Raw genomic sequence first — 18082 nt, 5'->3', positions numbered from 1 at the left:
CTTAAAAAGTGGAATTCTGGGAACTCTGTAAATCTGAGAAATTCTGACATGTTACAACAGCGACCAACCTTGAGGACATTATGCTAAGTTAAATAAGCCAGGCACAAAAGGGAGAAATACCATATGATTCCACTCATGAGGTACTTAAAAATAGTTGTATTTTACCACAATTAAAATTTTTTTTGAAAAGCAAAAAACTCCGTTGTAAAACTCGTAAACCTCACATCTCCCCTGGGCGGGCGGGGTGGGGTATGCTTGGACATAAGTAAGCGGAAGCCTTTTGCACAGCAGTTTCCAGTAGAGGCAGGCTCAGAGGTGGGCTTGCGAATGTGAAAGGAAATCTAGAGTCAACAGGGGTGGGGAGGTACAGGTAACGTGAAAAGAAATATATTCTAAACGTTGTCACAAGGTTCATTTTCCTCAGGGATCTCCCCACCAGGATTAAGAATGCTTTCATCACAGGAAATCCTTGAGAGTCTCTTTTCTTCTCACAACTCCCTCCCAGCCAAAACGTTACGTTCCGTAACGTTAGGAGTTTCTCCCCTGCCTGCCTCTTTCTCTCACTGCACCCTGAGACCCCGATTCCCTAAGATTCCACCCAAGACAGGGCCTGGCCAGGGCCAGACAAACCGCCAGTTGCTCCATCCCCGCCCGTCAGGCGCCAGAACCCGTGGGCGGGAGACGCGGCCCAGAGCGCCCCGGAAGTCACCTCCCCCCACCCCCGCAGACGGGCGGAGGCTCCCCGGCATTGCGGCTTCGGATTGGAGGGAAACTGGGAGATGATGCGTTACGCGCGGGATCCGGCCCCTCCTCTGCGCTCCTGCGCGCGGAGAGCTTGGGGCGGGGCGAAGTGAGTGGCCCCTGGCGGCCATTACCCGGAACAATCCCCGGCCTCGGGTCAGGTGACCCTCGGCGGGGCCGGCGGGAGGGGGGTGGGGGGAGGGAAAAGGGCGTGAGGAGGAAAGGGAAGGGAGGAGAGAAAAGGGCGGAGTAGGAGGGAGGGGAAGGGGGCGGGGTGGGAGCGGGTCACGTGATTAGGCATGGAGGCGGTGGCGGCGGCCGGGAGGAGCTGCTGGGGCAGAAGCCGCACTTGTTAGTGTGGGGAGAGGAGGGGGCTGGGGGACGCCGACACCGTCACCCAGGGACGCCTAGTCGCAGGCGGGAGGGGGGGGTGGGGGCGAGATTAGGCTCCGACCCCCGGCCGAGGGGATGAGGGGAGCATGGGCGCCAAGGAGTCACGGATCGGATTCCTCAGCTACGAGGAGGCTCTGAGGAGAGGTGAGGGGGGGAGGGGTCTGGACGAGGTGCGGGGGAGGCCAGCGACAGGCTGCCCCGAGGGTGGGTGACCGGGGAAGGGGAGGGGAGGTTGAGCGCTTGAGGGTGCCTGAGGAGGATGGGAAAGGAGGCCCTCTTTGGGGGAGCGACGGGGAATATTAGGAGGGAGAAGGGTCGGGTGGGAGCAGTGTTTGGGAATTGGGACCGTATGGAAAGGGGGAGAAGCTTTCCCAGAGAGAGGGGTATCTGGCTCTGGCACGGAAATGCCCGTGCTCTTTGGTGGCGTTGTTATCTTGGATGTGTCCAGGGAAGTCTTCTCTCCCTCCTTTCTTGGGTGGCATCAGCCATTCCAGCCCCCCTCATCCTTTACTGCCATTTTCTCATATCACTCCTTCATAAAACCCGACAACATCCTAAGCTCATACCCAACAACCTTGGTTGGAAGGGAGAGGGGAGGCGGCTGCAAAGCCCTCTTCTCTTTTTGCTGTTGGAAGCCCCTTCCAGTTGTGGAGTCTCCGCCTTTTCCGAGGGCCTTTGCTAGTCTCTAGGGGGCTATCGTCATCCACTCCTGCCACCCCCTCACCTTTTGAGCGGCTGACTTTGATAAGAACGACCTGAAATTAAGTTGTATTTGAGGTGAGATGAGACTGGACAGCTGGTTTTGCACAAGACCTTGTCTTAGGTTACATCTCCTTAGACGTTGGCCAGAGCCTTTTATTGCACTTGATCCTCAGCTCTCACCCCCTCCCTTCCTATAAAATGGCATTCGGAAATTCAGCATTCTGATATTGTGTTATAGCTCCCTTTAGAGACCGGCCTTGCTGCCAGTCCTACCCTGCTGCTTATTGGCTCAGATGCACAGTGTGTTGCTAATAGCCCCAACCCCCTACCACTTTCTCTGATACCGCTGTCGGTGATTACTAAAGCACACGCTAACTGGAAGTGTCTATTGCAGTTTATGGCCGGAATGTGACTTAATTTTTCATGAGTGGAATTTGAGTGTGTGTGTGTGTATGTATGTATGCGTGTATTTCTTTTCGACATTTAATGGGGTTTTTTTTTGATAAGAAGTGAAACATTAAGCAGGTTGGATGCTTGGCATTATTGTTAACAGGTTTCTAAGTCAAGAAACCAGCCATGCTCCAGGTGATGGTTTCAGTAGCTAAGGCTATAAAATAAAAATTGGCTTAAAAGACAGACATTCAAAATGAGGATTTAGTAGTAAACTCTTGTTTGTATGTAGAAACAGAGGTAAATTCAGTGGGATATCACCTGAAAATAAAGAATTTAGGTGTATGTGTTCATTGTGGACTGACCAGAATAACGAAAATATGCTTTTTATATCTTTTTTTTCTACAGAACAATGAATGATTGTTCTTATGGACAATTTTACTTGAACTTTTTTCTCAATATGAGAAATATTCCAAATTCTTGATGTGTTTCCAGCCCTAGTAGGCTGGTCATTTCCGGGATGCTGTTGAGCCTGACAGGTCTGGCCTCAATTAGGCAATGGCTTTCATTGGCATGAAAGAGGACATCAATCAAATTGATTCACAGCTTCATGGTTTAGAAGTATTTCGTTTCTTAAGTTTGAGGGTGATGTAGCTGGCATTAAAGGAATTCTAAAATTTAACTTTTATTCAACTGTACCCCACTTACTCTCATATCAAACTAAGATTTTAGTACTTTTGTAAATATAAAGGAAATTAATAGTTGGTGTGTTTTAAACTGATTTGATTGAAGGTCTTTGTTCAATGTATTATGAAGTGTTTGCCTGTTGAATTTAAAATGTATATTTGAAGAGGTAGCAAAATATTTGTTAAGACCTTTAACTCTTCTTTGAATAAATTTGTTTTATCAGTTTTGCTCCAGAAGAAAATTAAAGCAAAAGAGAGAACCAAACTGATAAGTAGTATTTCTAAATGTAAACCAGGAGCTTTTTTTTTTTTTTAAAGTGGGCAATTCTTTTGAATATACTATTTACTGTAGTAAATGTTAGACTTTAATATAGAATTTCATTTACTGAGGTTATATAGAAAGAATTTATAAAACTTTTGGTAGAGCTAAAAAATGGTTTGGGAACTTTTGGGGGGGCACATGAACTAAATAGGTACCAAAACCTCTATCTGTTGGTCTTATTTACTTTTTAGGGTGAATAGGGGTGGGTGTTATGGAGAGGATTGGACAAACACAATGTAGGTTATATGAATCACTGTACAAATAAAAAATCAAGTTTGATAAACTACTGAAATGCCTACCCCTCTTGGCTTTCTTAAAATTACTGACCAGTAAATAATGCCTAACCATATTTAGGTAGTATTAAAAAAAATAGTCCACTGTATATTGCTGGAAGCAAACATGGAATTGCAGGCAATTTATCTTGTAAAACAGAGCCTTGGAAATGGAGTGTTATGTTAATGACAGATAACACTACCTAAGCGAAGGGCAGTTTAGTGACTTCTCATTTACATTTCAGAAGCTCTAGAAATTAGGAAGATTGATTTTGCCTGCTATTTTAGCTAGACTGTGTGCCAGTTATATAAACATTAATAGTTTTCTGAAAGCATACCTTTAAAGTTTTTTAAGGGAGATTTGTGGTAGCTTTTATTTTTGTTATCTGTCTTGAATATCTTGACTAGAATGCAAATAGGCTTTTCCTTGAAAGGCTTGACCCTGGTTTAGATTGCTGGTATTTTCTGAAGTACATCTACTGTACTTCACGAGTACTGAGAATTTTAGCAGCTATGTTCATCTCTTTATTTCACTTCCTATTGCATCTAAGTTTGTGGCTTGTATATTCCTGAAAATATATTCTAAATGCTTGGAGCATAGTATTAAAAAATATTGAATGAAAGAGGAGTTGAAGTTTAGAGTATTTCAGAACTCCGAGAAACTTAAAACTCTCCAGTTCTTTAATTCTTTCTTCCTGCTCCTCTCTCCTTTTCATCATTCTGGAAACTGAGAATAATAAGGCTTTTTTCCCCCCTAGAATTGGCTGAATTAAAATTGTCCTTAACTTTTAAATGATGTTAATAAAATATAGTGGGTGAATTTCTTCTAATCCCTTTCCTTAAGAAGAACTGGGGTGCTTGGGTGGCTCAGCCAGTTGAGTGTCCGACTTTGGCTCAGGTCATGATCTCATGGTTCGTGAGTTCAATCCCTGCGTTCGTCTCTGTGCGGACAGCTCAGAGCCTGGAGCCTACTTCTGATTCTGTGTCTCTCTCTCTCTCTCTCTCTCTCTCTGCCCTCCCCTGCTTGCTCTCTGTCTCTCTCAAAAATAAATAAACATTAAAAAATTTTTTTTAAAAGAATTTTGGCACTTTACATTGGACTAAATAGTTGGGTGATGAAATACAGCAATTTTTACTGAGTGCTACCTGTGACTTAGGCACCAAAGAAGCAAAGATGACTAAAACCTTCTCTCTAGGAGCATATAGCCTGGTCAGTCCACTGAAGTGTATGTAACTCACGGTGTATGCAGGACTATCCATATGAGGTAGGGATAAAATATTGAAACATCTTTTTAAAGTTGTATTTTGTGAATTTTTTTTTTTTAATTTTTATTTATTTTTGAGAGAGAGAGACAGAGCATGAGCAGGGCAGGGGCAGAGAGAGAGGGAGACACAGAATCTGAAGCAGGTTCCAGGCTCTGAGCTGTCAGCACAGAGCCCGATGCGGGGCTGGAAGTCACGAACCGTGAGATCATGACCGGAGCTGAACTTGGACACTTAATTGACTGAGCCACCCAGGTGCCCTTATTTTGTGTATGTTTGATAATGGACAATATTTGCAAAAAGTAGTATATATGTATATCATTTGTAAATAACTAACATATAGTATGTTAAATTCTACAGTGCTATAGAACGAAGTGCTATAGGAATGTAGAGTGTGTGTTGGTGTATTGGCCTGAAAGTGCCCTAACACTATTCATTTCATTGTATGTGCTCAATAATTGTGTATTAAAGAGTTTTATTTCCTCGTCACTTAAAGGTTATTGTCTTTGCTAGTGAAATAATTAAGCATGTAATAGTTGAAGATTCCAGTACTTTTCATTTTGCTTATTATCTACCAGCCCTAATATGCTCTAAAACATTGACTCACCAATCAAGATTTCATTCATCAAGTTTCATAGTGTTAATACTAAAATTTCGTTGATATTATACTGCCTATGATGTGATGTTAGGTGGTTTAGCATAATATATCATTGTATAAGTGAAAATTTAATTTCACAGTTGGCATCTTCTAGGATGCACTGTTTTCTCTTATTAAGGCACTTAATTTGCCTTCATCTGAATTTATTAAATCTATCAGTGAACTCTTGCATTACAGTGGAATTGCAAGTTTTGGTTAAGCCATTTGCAAGTATACCTAACCAGCTGTTATTATACATAAAGGAGAAAAATGGGGCAGTTTTAAGTTAGTCTCTTTATATGTAGTCACCTAAATAATTACATAGGTGCTGTTCTTCATAGTCTCCAGTTCGACACTCTGTATGGAGTGTCCATGACAAAGAGGAGATAAATACACTAATGAACCCTGGATTTGGGGTGGATGAGCAGAATGAGGTGACATCACTTGATGGATAATGGCCTTCCATTTACTAAACTGAACAGCTGTTGTTGTTTTTTTTTTCTTTTCTTTTCTTTTTTTTTTTTTTGTTAATTGTTTGTCTTGTGCCTGGTTAGTGAGACTTCACAGTGACAGCATTCAGGGTTGCCTTCCAGAAAGATGTGTAAGTAACCTAGGGTTAGTAATGTGGTGACCAACCAATCATGAGTTGTTTTTTCAGGAGAAAGGGAAGATTTTTGGTACTTGATAATATGTAGGTCACAGGAAAAGTTTGAGAAATGATTATTATGCTTGCTAGGACTATAGGAAATCCATCTTTGGATTTGGAGTACTAAAGATTAAGTCTGAGAGCTGGATTAGAAGGTTTGATGTTAAATAGCTGCAGAGGTGAAAGTATTTTATTTATGAATTAAAAGTTGGTGGTTTTGAGGTGCCTGGGTGGCTCAGTTGGTTAAGCATCTGACTCTTGATCTCAGCCTAGGTCTTGATCTCAGGGTTGTAAGTTCAAGTCCTGCATTGGGCTCCATACTGGGTGTGAATCCTACTTAAAAAAAAAAAAAAAATGTTGGTGATTTGAATCTGGACAACATGGATAGACCTAGAGGGTATTATGCTAAATGAAACAAGTCAGACAGAGAAAAGCAAATACCATATGGTTTCACTTATATGTGGAATCTAAAAAACAAATGAACAAACCAACAGCAACAAAGAGAAACAGACTCATAAATATAGAGAAACAAGTTAGTGGTTGCCAGAGGGGAGGCGGGTGAGGGAATGGGTAAACTAGGTGAAGGAGATTAAGAGATACAAACTCCAGGGGCGCCTGGGTGGCGCAGTCGGTTAAGCGTCCGACTTCAGCCAGGTCACGATCTCGCGGTCCGGGAGTTCGAGCCCCGCGTCAGGCTCTGGGCTGATGGCTCAGAGCCTGGAGCCTGTTTCCCATTCTGTGTCTCCCTCTCTCTCTGCCCCTCCCCCGTTCATGCTCTGTCTCTCTCTGTCCCAAAAATGGATAAACGTTGAAAAAAAAAAAAAAATTTAAATAAAAAAAAAAAAAGAGATACAAACTCCAGTTATAATTAAGTCACAGGGATGGAAAGTTCAGCAGAGAGAATATAGTCAATAATATTGTAATAACTTTGGCGACAGATGCTAACTACACTAATCATGGTGAGCATTTTGTAATGTATATAATTGTCAGATCACCTAAAACTGATATAATGTTGTATGTCAATTATACTCCAATTAGAAAAAATGGGCGATGGTTTGATAATGGTACTCAGAAGACTAAGATGGGATTGAGAGTTCTTTTCATACTGTATCCAGAAAGTATGGCTTCTCTGCTCAGGACTTGTTTATGCTTCTGCTTTTACCTTTTAGGCTTCTTGATGTATGTATTTAAATTGAGCCACTGCAGGGGCACCTGGCTGGTTTAGTCTAAGGAGCATGGGACTCTTGATCTCCGGATTGTGAGTTTGAGTCCCACATTAGGTTTAGATTACTTAAATGAATAACTTTAAACAAAAAATCTGCTTTTTAAAAAAATGAATATTTAAACTGAGCCACTCCACCTCTTTCTTTATGCTAATAAATTTTCTTGTTCCTTATCTAGCAATAAGGATCTTTTGAAAATAAAAGGTGGATCATTAATTACTAACTGACACAAAAGCCTGATGAAACTAGTATTTTAGTATTTACGTTAAAGTCAGAGACCTATCTATTAGAAGACCTATCTATTCAAAGATGAAGGCCTTCTTTAACACCCTTCCTTATTAGGGATTTAATGTTCATTGACATAAGTCTCTTTTTAGTTCAGGGAAATCTCAATAACTATTTTGTAGACAAGGTTCAGAAAAATTGATATATCAAGACCTTGCTGTAATATGGTTCTTGGAATCCTTGATGTTGCACAGCATTAAAGGAAACTATGCTAAAATGAAGTTTCACAAAGAAATTCTCCAGCTCCTCTTTCATTTCCATAAAGAAGTTAGGTTGTCTCAGCATTGTAGCCCTCAGAGGAAAAGGCTTTTAAGGTTTGCTGTGATTCTTGCCTTTTTCAATGACTTGTGAAAGACTCTAAAGAGATTGCATTATGAAAAGGACCCTTCTATCAAAGTAGTCCTCCCCAGTCTTTCTTCCAGGATAATAATTAGTACCGCTATTGCAAGATAGTTGGTAAAGTGAAGAATCTTGCAGACTTCCTCAGTTTTTCCTTTCCATCTGGCCTATCTTCTTATCCCCAGTTTGAGTTGGCCATCTACTTCATTTAGTTTGGTATCCAGTCTAGTCTGTTAACTTCTATTCATCTTCACTGCTGCTACTCTAGTCCTAGCTGCCATCATCTCTTTCTAAGATACCATGCAGTGGTTTTCTAGTTTCATGGCAGCAGCCAGTGTAATCCTACAATTCAAATGAGATTCTGTTGATTCCTTTCCTCTCAGGCTGGAAAGGCTGCTTACAAATTTTCACAGGTCTGGCTCATTCTTCATACCTGAAGTCCAAGCTCTGATGGCCTCAGTAAGGCCTTCTCTTATATGAAGTGGTTTTCCATCAGTGTTGTACTATTCTGTAATGTTCATTTGTAGCCTTTATCATAATATATAATTAACATGTTTATTGTCAGACATGATGATGAATCTCTGGTACCAGGATAGGTGCAGTGCCAGGTGTATTTTAAGTGTGCAGTAAATATTGGATGGCGGTGAATGTATAAATGATGGGTAGAAGATTTGGAGAACTTGAATAATGTTTGTAAGGTTGGAGGGTAAATGATCAGGTACTGATAAGGACTCAGTATACCAAACAATGTATTCATCTCAAGATTTCCTTAAATCAGGTTTGAAAAATGTGCTAAAGATTTTGAATGATAGATAAAAATGTAACAGCCTTAAATATAATATATAATTTTATCTGTTTAGTTCAGATATTTAAGTTGATACCTCATAATGTAAATTACTAAGTGGATATTAAGAGACTAGTATGTCATTAAGTATTATGTTTATGAACACTGGAGAATGTCTTTTTGTAAAAATGTAATATTTAATAATTTTGCTCATGAAATGATTTATTTTTAGACAGTGATCTTCATGTACTTTTCATCCATGATGACAAGCATCATCCTACTGCCAAATCTAAGAGTTGGAAACTTACTTGTTTAAAATGTACAGTGTTAATTTGGAAGCTGAGAATAAGATTTACATCAATATACGGAGTGTTCTCATTGGTTTGAAATAGTCCAGGTGATTTAAAAGTAAATTTTAGGGGCGCCTGGCTGGCTCAGTTGGTAGAGCATGCAACTCTTGATCTCAGGCTCATGAGTTTGAGCCCCACATTGGGCATAGAATTCACTAAAAACAAAATAAATAAATAAATAAATAAATAAATAAATAAATAAAATTTATGTATAGCTTTTTAAAATATATGTTTATTTATTTGTGAGAGAGAGACACACAGTATGAGCAGGGGGAGGGGCAGAGAGAAGGAGAGACCCAGAATCCGAAGGAGGCTCCAGGCTCCGAGCTGTCAGCACAGAGCCTGATGCGGAGCTTGAACCCATAAACCGTGAGATCATGACCTGAGCAGAAGTCGGATGCTTAACCATTTGAGTCACCCAGGCGCCCCCTCCACCCTTTTTTTTGGCTCCAAGTTTCTTTTTCTCTTAAGTTCCATAACTAATGCTCCTCCTCCCTCCTTCTTTTCTAGTCTTTTAGTTTTAATTTTTATCACAGTGATATATGTACAGAATTTAGAATCAAATGGTTCTACAGGGTTACTTATGAAAGCGGTAGTACTGTTACCCTGTCTCCCTTGGCAGTTTTCCTCTGCTTATTATCCAGTACTTTTAATATTTTAAATCTATTAATTGGTCTTTACTTTTTATCTCTAAGTAATATATTTATATTGATACTTTTTTTTTCATTTAAGGAATGTTTATTTGGCATCCCAGTATTAAAGATTAGGATTTATCTCTTTATTTCACTGCTACCTGCCCTCCAGATACACACATGTACGCCCCTGTAGTCCCATTTCCTCATCTTGGTATATGTATATTTTAATTATGGTTAGATCATTGTTCAGTATTTACATGATTAGGTTTTTATAAATGCTTTTCACAGCTAAGCCATTTAATATAGTAGGATTACTTTTCCTGTATACTTTCCTTCTAAATAGTTCCTTTAATAATTACCTTCTCTTTTATTTGCTTGGGATTCTATTCACTATAATTCAACCCCCAAAATCCCACCAATAGTTAAATCTAATCCATATATTAATGTTCACTCGGCTCATTATATTGGAAAATTTTCTTGGAGCTTTTTGGCCTGTTCAGGTCTGTACCTATTGCCTTTGTGCTTGAAGCATAGCTGCCATGCTGGGATCTTCTTTATCATTTATCCTGAGATTTCCTTCAGTGTTTTGTGTTGGATCTCCTGTTGTATGCCTTGTTTCTTCTTTCTTGACTTACTTGTTATTTTGATGGAGCTTGTTCTCTGGTAGCTTCCTGAAGAAGGGTGCAATGGGTAGTGAAGCTTTAAGACCTTCATTCTTGACCTGGTGCTTTCTTGCTTTAAAATAATTCTTATGTCTGTATTCTTTTTTTTCCACTCTTCAGTTTCTAAGAGGCTGTCTCTGTTTTAACCAAGTAATTATACTGATACTGAAGTTCCTTTTTAGTAATCCTTAATCTCTGGTCATGTGGGTCTTAATTTAAGCCTTAGGGCAGATTCATTGCATGGTCAGTTAGAAACTGGGGTAAGAGGAAGACATTGCCCTAGATTGCAGTTTTCATGATCACATACCACTAGATTGTAAACCTCCATGAGGGTGGGGACATGTCTGTTTTGTTCACTGCTATTTCTAGCAATTGCATGTTATTTGTCCTGTGTTAGCTACTCAGTACGTGTTTGTTGAATGACTGAATTGTATATCAAAGCAATCTTTTCTAAAAACCAGATTAAACTTTTAGAGAAAACTTTGTTCAGGATAAATGTGTGTGTGCTCATGCGTGTATGCCCTGAGGTTTAAAACTTGTATTTTTATATCTGTGTACATATATTTAAATGAATCTTTTGCCTTTAAAAAATGTTACTTGTATTAATGTTTTATTATGTCATTTTTGGCTCTGCTTTAAAGTTGGTTTTGGAATCTATTGGTGAGCAGCTGTGGTAGGAAGCTGTGGTGGGTTTAGAGCAGTTGTTTGATTAATAAATTTGGTTTAGAGATTCTTTAGTTTATGCAAGCATCCATAAGTGAAATATTTCACTGTGTGGAGTTTTATAGATCAGAAGTTAATTCTTTGTCAGAGATGCTGAGGTAAGAATACCTCTTTACAGCTAATTATGGAAGGACAAGAAATTACTTATTCTTTATAGGCTTAGAGGCATAGTAAGGAGTAATTATCTAGTGGTGGAAGCATTTTATATTGTCACATTACTGGTACATATAGATATAAATTGAAGTTGACAGAAGATTGCCAAACAAATTATATTTAATTTTTTTTTTTTCAACGTTTATTTATTTTTGGGACAGAGAGAGACAGAGCATGAACGGGGGAGGGGCAGAGAGAGAGGGAGACACAGAATGGGAAACAGGCTCCAGGCTCTGAGCCATCAGCCCAGAGCCTGACGCGGGGCTCGAACTCACAGACCGCGAGATTGTGACCTGGCTGAAGTCGGACGCTTAACCGACTGCACCACCCAGGCGCCCCCAAATTATATTTAAATAATGAAAGAAATAGGATATCAACTGAATGAGCACTTGGCAGTAAATAACGTCATAGAAAAATGTTCTATTTTGAGTGGAGTTTTTTTTTTTTTTTGGAGCGTGTTTTTTAATATTATTTCAGTAGAGTCCCAAACTAAATGCAACTTATTTTTCCACAGATCGGCTTATATATTGCACGTATGTAGTTTACTACCTATGATCCCAAGCCAGAAACCTGTTTATCAGTTGAGACTTTTTTTTTTAATTTTCTCTGTTCAAATTTAATCCATCACAGTGTCCCTTTGATGATATCTTCTTACTATCTTATGTTTCATCTGCATCTTTTTTTTAAAAAACTTTTTAATGTTTATTTATTATTGAGAGAGGGAGGCAGAGCATGAGCATGGGAGGGGCATAGAGAGGGGGAGACACAAAATCTGAAGCAGGTTCCAGGCTCTGAGCTGTCAGCACAGAGCCCAACGCAGGGCTGGAACTCAAAAACCACGAGATCATGACCTGAGCCAAAGTCGGATGCTTAACTGACTTAGCCACCCAGGTACCGCCTTACTTCTGCATCTTTAAAGTTACTGCCTTAGAAAAGGCCTTCTGTCCTCTGGACTATTATTAGTCTCCTATCTCCTCAATCCATTCTTTATATTTCCACCAGAATAATCTTTCTGAAATACACAACTGGTCATTTTACTCAGATGCTCATCAGTGGGAAGTGCCCAACACCTATAGTTTGAAGACAGTCTTTAGTGTGGCAAGCCCTTGTAGTTTCTGTGATTTGGCTTCTGTGTGAACACTCTCTGCCTTTGAAATGCTGCTTCCTAGATCTTGGAATGCCTTCCTTTATTACTTACATACACTAAAGTGCACAAATTTTACTATATAGCTTAGTGAAATTCTAGCTATGTACGTAAGCAACCACCATGCAAAACCAGGATAGAGAGCAACATTTCTAACATTGCAGTAGGCTCTCTCTTGCCCTCTCCCAGTTGATACTGCCCCGCAGAGGTAACCACTATTCTAATTTCTATCCCTATACATTAGCTTTACCTATATTTGAGTCTTGTATAAATAAATCATACAATATTCACTTTGTGTGTGTGTGCATGGTGAACCAAATTTTTTAAATGAGATGCAAACCCATTTTTTAATTTTCATGTATATATTAATACACCCAGAGCACTGTGTTCTTTTTAAGTTTATTTTTTTGAGAGAGAGAGAGAGTGCATGAAAGAGGCAGAGAGAGGGGGAGAGAGAGAATCCTAAGCAGGCTCTGCACCATCAGCACAGAGTCTGACGCAGGGCTCAAACCCACGAACCACAAGCTCGTGACCCAAGCAGAAGTTGGACACCCAATCAGCTGAGCCACCCAGGTGCCCTATTTTTTTAATTAATTAAAAATTAAGGGGCACCTGGGTGGCGCAGTCGGTTAAGCGTCCGACTTCAGCCAGGTCACGATCTCGCGGTCCGTGAGTTCGAGCCCCTCGTCAGGCTCTGGGCGGATGGCTCGGAGCCTGGAGCCTGTTTCCGATTCTGTGTCTCCCTCTCTCTCTGCCCCTCCCCCGTTCATGCTCTGTCTCTCTCTGTCCCAAAAATAAATAAAAAAACGTTGAAAAAAAATTAAAAAAAAAAAAATAAAAAAATTTTTTTTTTTTTTTAGTTTTGAGAAAGAGTGTGCGAGCAGGGGAGGGGTAGAGAGAGAGAGAGAACTCAAAGCAGGCTCCAGGCTCTGAGCTGTCAGCACCGATGTGGGGCTCAAACCCACAAACCAAGAGATCATGACCTGAGTCATGGATGCTTAACTTACTGAGCCACCCAGGTGCCCATAATTAATTAATTTTTACTTTAGAGAGCACATGAGCAGGGGTGAGGGGCAGGGGGACAGAGAGAGAGGTGGGGAATTTTAAGCAGGCTCCATGCTCAGCGCAGAGCCAAACGTGGGGCTTGCTCCCATGACCCTGGGAGCATGACCTCAGCCAAAATCAAGTCTGATGTGTAACCAGTTGAATCACCTAGGTGCCCCATGAACTCATTTTTGAGACCAAATTTTACCATTTGCAACTACATGGATGGAACTGGAGGGTATTACGCTAAGTGAAATTAGTCAGAGAAAGACAAAAATCATATGACTTCAAGAGACAAAACAGATGAACATAAGGGAAGGGAAACAAAAATAATATAAAAACAGGGAAGGAGACAAAACAGAAGAGGCTCATAAATACGGAGAACAGACTGAGGATTACTGGAGGGATTGTGGGGGGGGGATGGACTAAGTGGGTAAGGGGCACTAAGGAATCTACTCCTGAAATCATCGTTGCACTGTATGCTAACTGATTTGGATATAAATTTGAAAAAATAAAAAACCACCAAATTTTAAACCTTTTCTTTATGAAGTACATTTCCGAAAAGATTACCAGTATCTTGAAATTAGGGCTAGTGTAAATTTTTTTTATTTCCAGAAGCTGGCATAGTGTCTGACGTGAAGTACATGCTTATTGATGAATTGACACACATCTTTCTCCCTGAACTGTCAGCTTTACCAGATCCTTATCCATTAACACTAAGCCCAGGCATCAAGTCCTCTCAGTAGTCTTCCCTCATATTGCTCCTACTTTTCCTCCTCCTCTCTGCTGTAACACACTTTTATTGTAGTGGTTATCCCTCTTCATTACAGCTGCTAGTTTAATTGGCTGTCTACTTTGAGTTCTGAAATCCTTGAGAATAACTCTAGAGCTTAGAAGGTAATAAGGCAGGGCTTATTAAAATGTTGATTGAATGAATGGGTGCCCTCTGAATAAAGGAGAAAGCTGACAGAATAAAACTAATAGTCAAAATTTGGTAAATTGTATTTTTATGAGATAAATTATAGTTTCATGACATACAAATATTCAAATATTCCAGAAAAATAAACATTTAAAATTTGGGTTAAAAGGAATATCTGCTTGCCCTAAACTAAAATTAACTGAATTTATGAAGCACTCAGTAGAAAATATGAAGGAAAGGGAAACATAATCTTATATGAAAAGACTTGTAGATTTGTAAGTTGTGTTATAATTAGCAGCTAAAAACAGCATTAAAATTAATGCTCACATTTTGCAGGTGAACCTTGATTTGATTGGTTCTGAGACACTCAAATTTTTCATAAATAGAAAATACTTATTGGTGTGAATAGAAAAATATGCTAAAGTTAGGTCAAAATTCCATGCAATTTTTGGAACTTTAAAAAAAAAATTTTTTTAATGTTTATTTATTTTTGAGAGAGAGACAAAGTGTGAACGGGGGAGAGGCAGAGAGAGAGGAGACATGGAATCTGAAGTAGGCTCCAGGCTCTGAGCTGTCAGCACAGAGCCCGACGCGAGGCTTGAGCCCACGAACCGTGATACCGTGACCTGAGCCGAAGTCGGATGCTCAACCAACTAAGCCACCCAAGCGCCCCTGGAACTTTTTAAATATAATTTATATAACTTAATATGTACTTCTACTTAAAATTTTTAATTTTTTCTCCACAATAAGCATTATGTGGGCCAATTGATTTGCTCTCCATTTTGTATTTCTGTGATTCCTCTTATGTGGACTGAGTTTTTCTCTACCTTCATCTATTCTAATAATTTTATATTGTACACAGTGTTGGACAGGCAAGATGAGGCTAGATTATGAAGGGTTCATTTTCATTTGATTCTCCTCATCTTTCTGGACTTCTGGACTTTGCCTAGATCTTAACCTTTCTCTGGAATATTCCTGGACTATCCAGCACTTATCTCCTTTGAAGTCCTATGACTCTTAATTTGTGTCCTTGGTATTTGAATATTTTTACATACCTATAGCATTGTGTTATATGTATTAACTTAATCTCCCCACTTTAAGTTTCTTGAGGAGGAATTTTATTTGTTTTAAAAACCACTTTGCATTGTTTTCAGCACAAATCGCTGTTCAGCATATGCTTGATGAGGGAGAGAACCAGATGGTTACTTGGTGTCTTTATATGTTTGTGATGTGTTGCTTCTTAAAATGAAGTTATCTTATTTAGTTGTTTTTTTTTTTAAGATCTTTTAACTTTCATTTTCATGTTTTCTTCTGAATGTTTAAATAACACGTGGCTCTTATCTCAAACTCGCAATTTGCAGTTTATAGGAATGTGACTGAAAGTTAAAATTATAGGTCCAAGAGAACTGCAGTGCATGGCAGGCAGTTTTATATATGTTAGAAGAAGTTATTAGAAGGTAGACAATTGTAGGTTGCAATGGAATTTAGAAGACTTTTGCTCATCTTATGTGTTTGCCTCAGTTTGAAGATTTGAGAATGCTCCCAAGGTGTTTACTTCTTATCGGTGTCTCTTGTGATTCTGATATTAACAAATACATAAATATGCTTTTTCTCATATATATGAGAGAGAAAGCAAAAATTGCACTAAATTACAATTTTTAAAACAAGTTTATTTATTTGTTTTGAGACAGTGCAAGTGGGAATGGGGCAGAAAGTAGGCTCTGCACTGTTAGTGCACAGCCTGACGCAGGGCTTGATTCCACAAACCATTAGATCATGACCTGAGCTGAAATCAAGATCAGACACTCAACTGACTAAGGCACCCAGGCGCCCCACGATTTCTGATTGTAATAGGAATATAGCCTTATGATCAGTATTGTATTTTCAACCATATGTTTTAGGATTGTTGTAAGGGAATTATGAGATATTTCATATGAATTTTTGTCTGATCTTCACAAGTTCAGTTATGTACATAGTTTTGATTTTCTGGTTTTAGCAATTTATTACTGTGGTAAATTATACATAAGATGAAATTTACTGCTTGGACAACTTTATTATTTTATTTTATTATTTTTAAAGTTTATTTATTTATTTTGAGAGAGCACAAGTGGGAGAGGAACAGAGAGAGAGGGAGAGAGAATCCTGAGCAGACTCCGTACTATCAGCGCAGAGCCTGATGTGGGGCTCAAACCTGTGAACCCCATCCTCTGAACCATTTAAAATTGTATAATTCAGTGGCATTAAGTACATTCATAATATAGTATAATCGTCACCAATATTTGTTTCTAGAATTTGTTCATCACCCCAAACAGAAACTTTATAATGCCTAAATAACTCCCCATTTTATTCCCCCACCCCCTACCCTGGTAACCTCTCTTCTACTTTTTGTCTCTGAATTTGCCCATTTTAGGTACCTCATATGAGTGGAATCATGCAATATTTACCCTTTTGTGTCATTTTTCACTTAGCATAACGTTTTTAAGATTCATCCGTGTTGTAGCATGTAGCAGAATTTCATTCCTTCTTATGGCTGAATAATGTGTGTACTCCATTTTGTTTATCCATTCACCTATTAATAGACATGTGGACATTGGTGGACAAAGATCTGAGTTCCTGCTTTCAGTTCTTTTTATTTAAAAAAATTTTTTTTAAATGTGTATTCATTATTTTTGAGACAGAGAAAGCATGAGACAGAGGGCAAGCTGGGGAGGGGCAGAGAGAGAGGGAGACACAGGATCCAAAGCAGGTTCCAGGCTCTGAGCTGTCAGCACAGAGCCTGATGTGGGGCTTGAACTCACAAACTGTGGGATCATGACCTGACGTGAAGTCGGACACTTAGCTGACTGAGCCACCCAGGCGCCTTGCTTTCATTTCTTTTGAATGTCTACCTAGGAGTAAAATTGCTGGGTCATATGGTAACTTGATGTTTAAGTTTGAGGAACTACCAAACTATTGTCCAGAGTGGCTGTGCTATTTTACACTCCTGTCATGTATGAGAGTTATGATTTTTCCACATCCTTGCCTGTACTTGTTGTTATCTTTCTTATTTTACCCATCCTATTGGTTGTGAAATAGTGTCTCATGTAGTTGTTTTTTTTTTTTTTTTTAAGTAGGCTCCACACCCAATATGGGGCTTGAACTCATGACCCTGAGATTACGAGTTAGATGCTCTTCTGACTGAGCCAGCCAGGGGCCCCTCATTGTAGTTTTGTGTTTCCTTAATGGCTAGTGATGTTGAGCATGTCTTCCTGTGCTTGGTTATATAAAAGTTATGTTTACACTATACTATGGTCTGTTAAGTGTGAATTAGCATTATGTCTAAAAAAGCAATTTACGTACCACAATTAAAAACTATTTAGGGGCACCTGGGTGGCTTAGTCGGTGAAGTGTCCAACTCTTGGTTTAGGCTCAGGTCATGGTCTCACGATTTTGTGAGTTTGAGCCCTGCATCAGGCTCTGTGCTGACAGTGCAGAGCCTGCTTGGGATTCTCTCTCTCCCTCTCTCTCTCTCTCCCCCTCCCCTGCTCATGCTGTTTCTGTCTCTCTCAAAAATAAAAAAATAAACTTAAAAAAAAAAATGCTAACTGTCATCCGAACTTTCAGCGAGTCATAATCTTTTTGCTGCTAGAGGGTCTTGCCTTGGTGTTGCCTTGGTCTTGGCAGTTATTGCTGACTGCTCAGGGTGGTGGTTGCTAAAGGTTGGGGTAGCTGTGGCAATTTCTTAAAATAAGACTACAGTGAAGTCTGCTGTATTGATTGATTCTTCCTT

General features: G+C 39.5%; 1 protein-coding gene across 1 annotated transcript in view; it reads left to right on the top strand.

Moving 5' to 3' along the window:
- The first annotated feature begins 1099 nt into the window (after nucleotides 1-1099).
- Nucleotides 1100-18082, top strand: part of USP32 (ubiquitin specific peptidase 32) — a 241238-nt gene continuing 224255 nt past the window's right edge. The window contains 1 exon segment of the mRNA XM_030294593.1: nucleotides 1100-1278. Coding sequence (XP_030150453.1) covers nucleotides 1221-1278 — 58 coding nt within the window. The 5' untranslated portion in view covers nucleotides 1100-1220.

Source organism: Lynx canadensis, chromosome E1 (assembly GCF_007474595.2).
Source record: "Lynx canadensis isolate LIC74 chromosome E1, mLynCan4.pri.v2, whole genome shotgun sequence".
In the NCBI taxonomy this organism is placed as follows: Eukaryota; Metazoa; Chordata; class Mammalia; order Carnivora; family Felidae; genus Lynx; species Lynx canadensis.
Note: the sequence above shows the minus strand (reverse complement) of the source record. Positions and strands in the feature narration are given on the sequence as shown.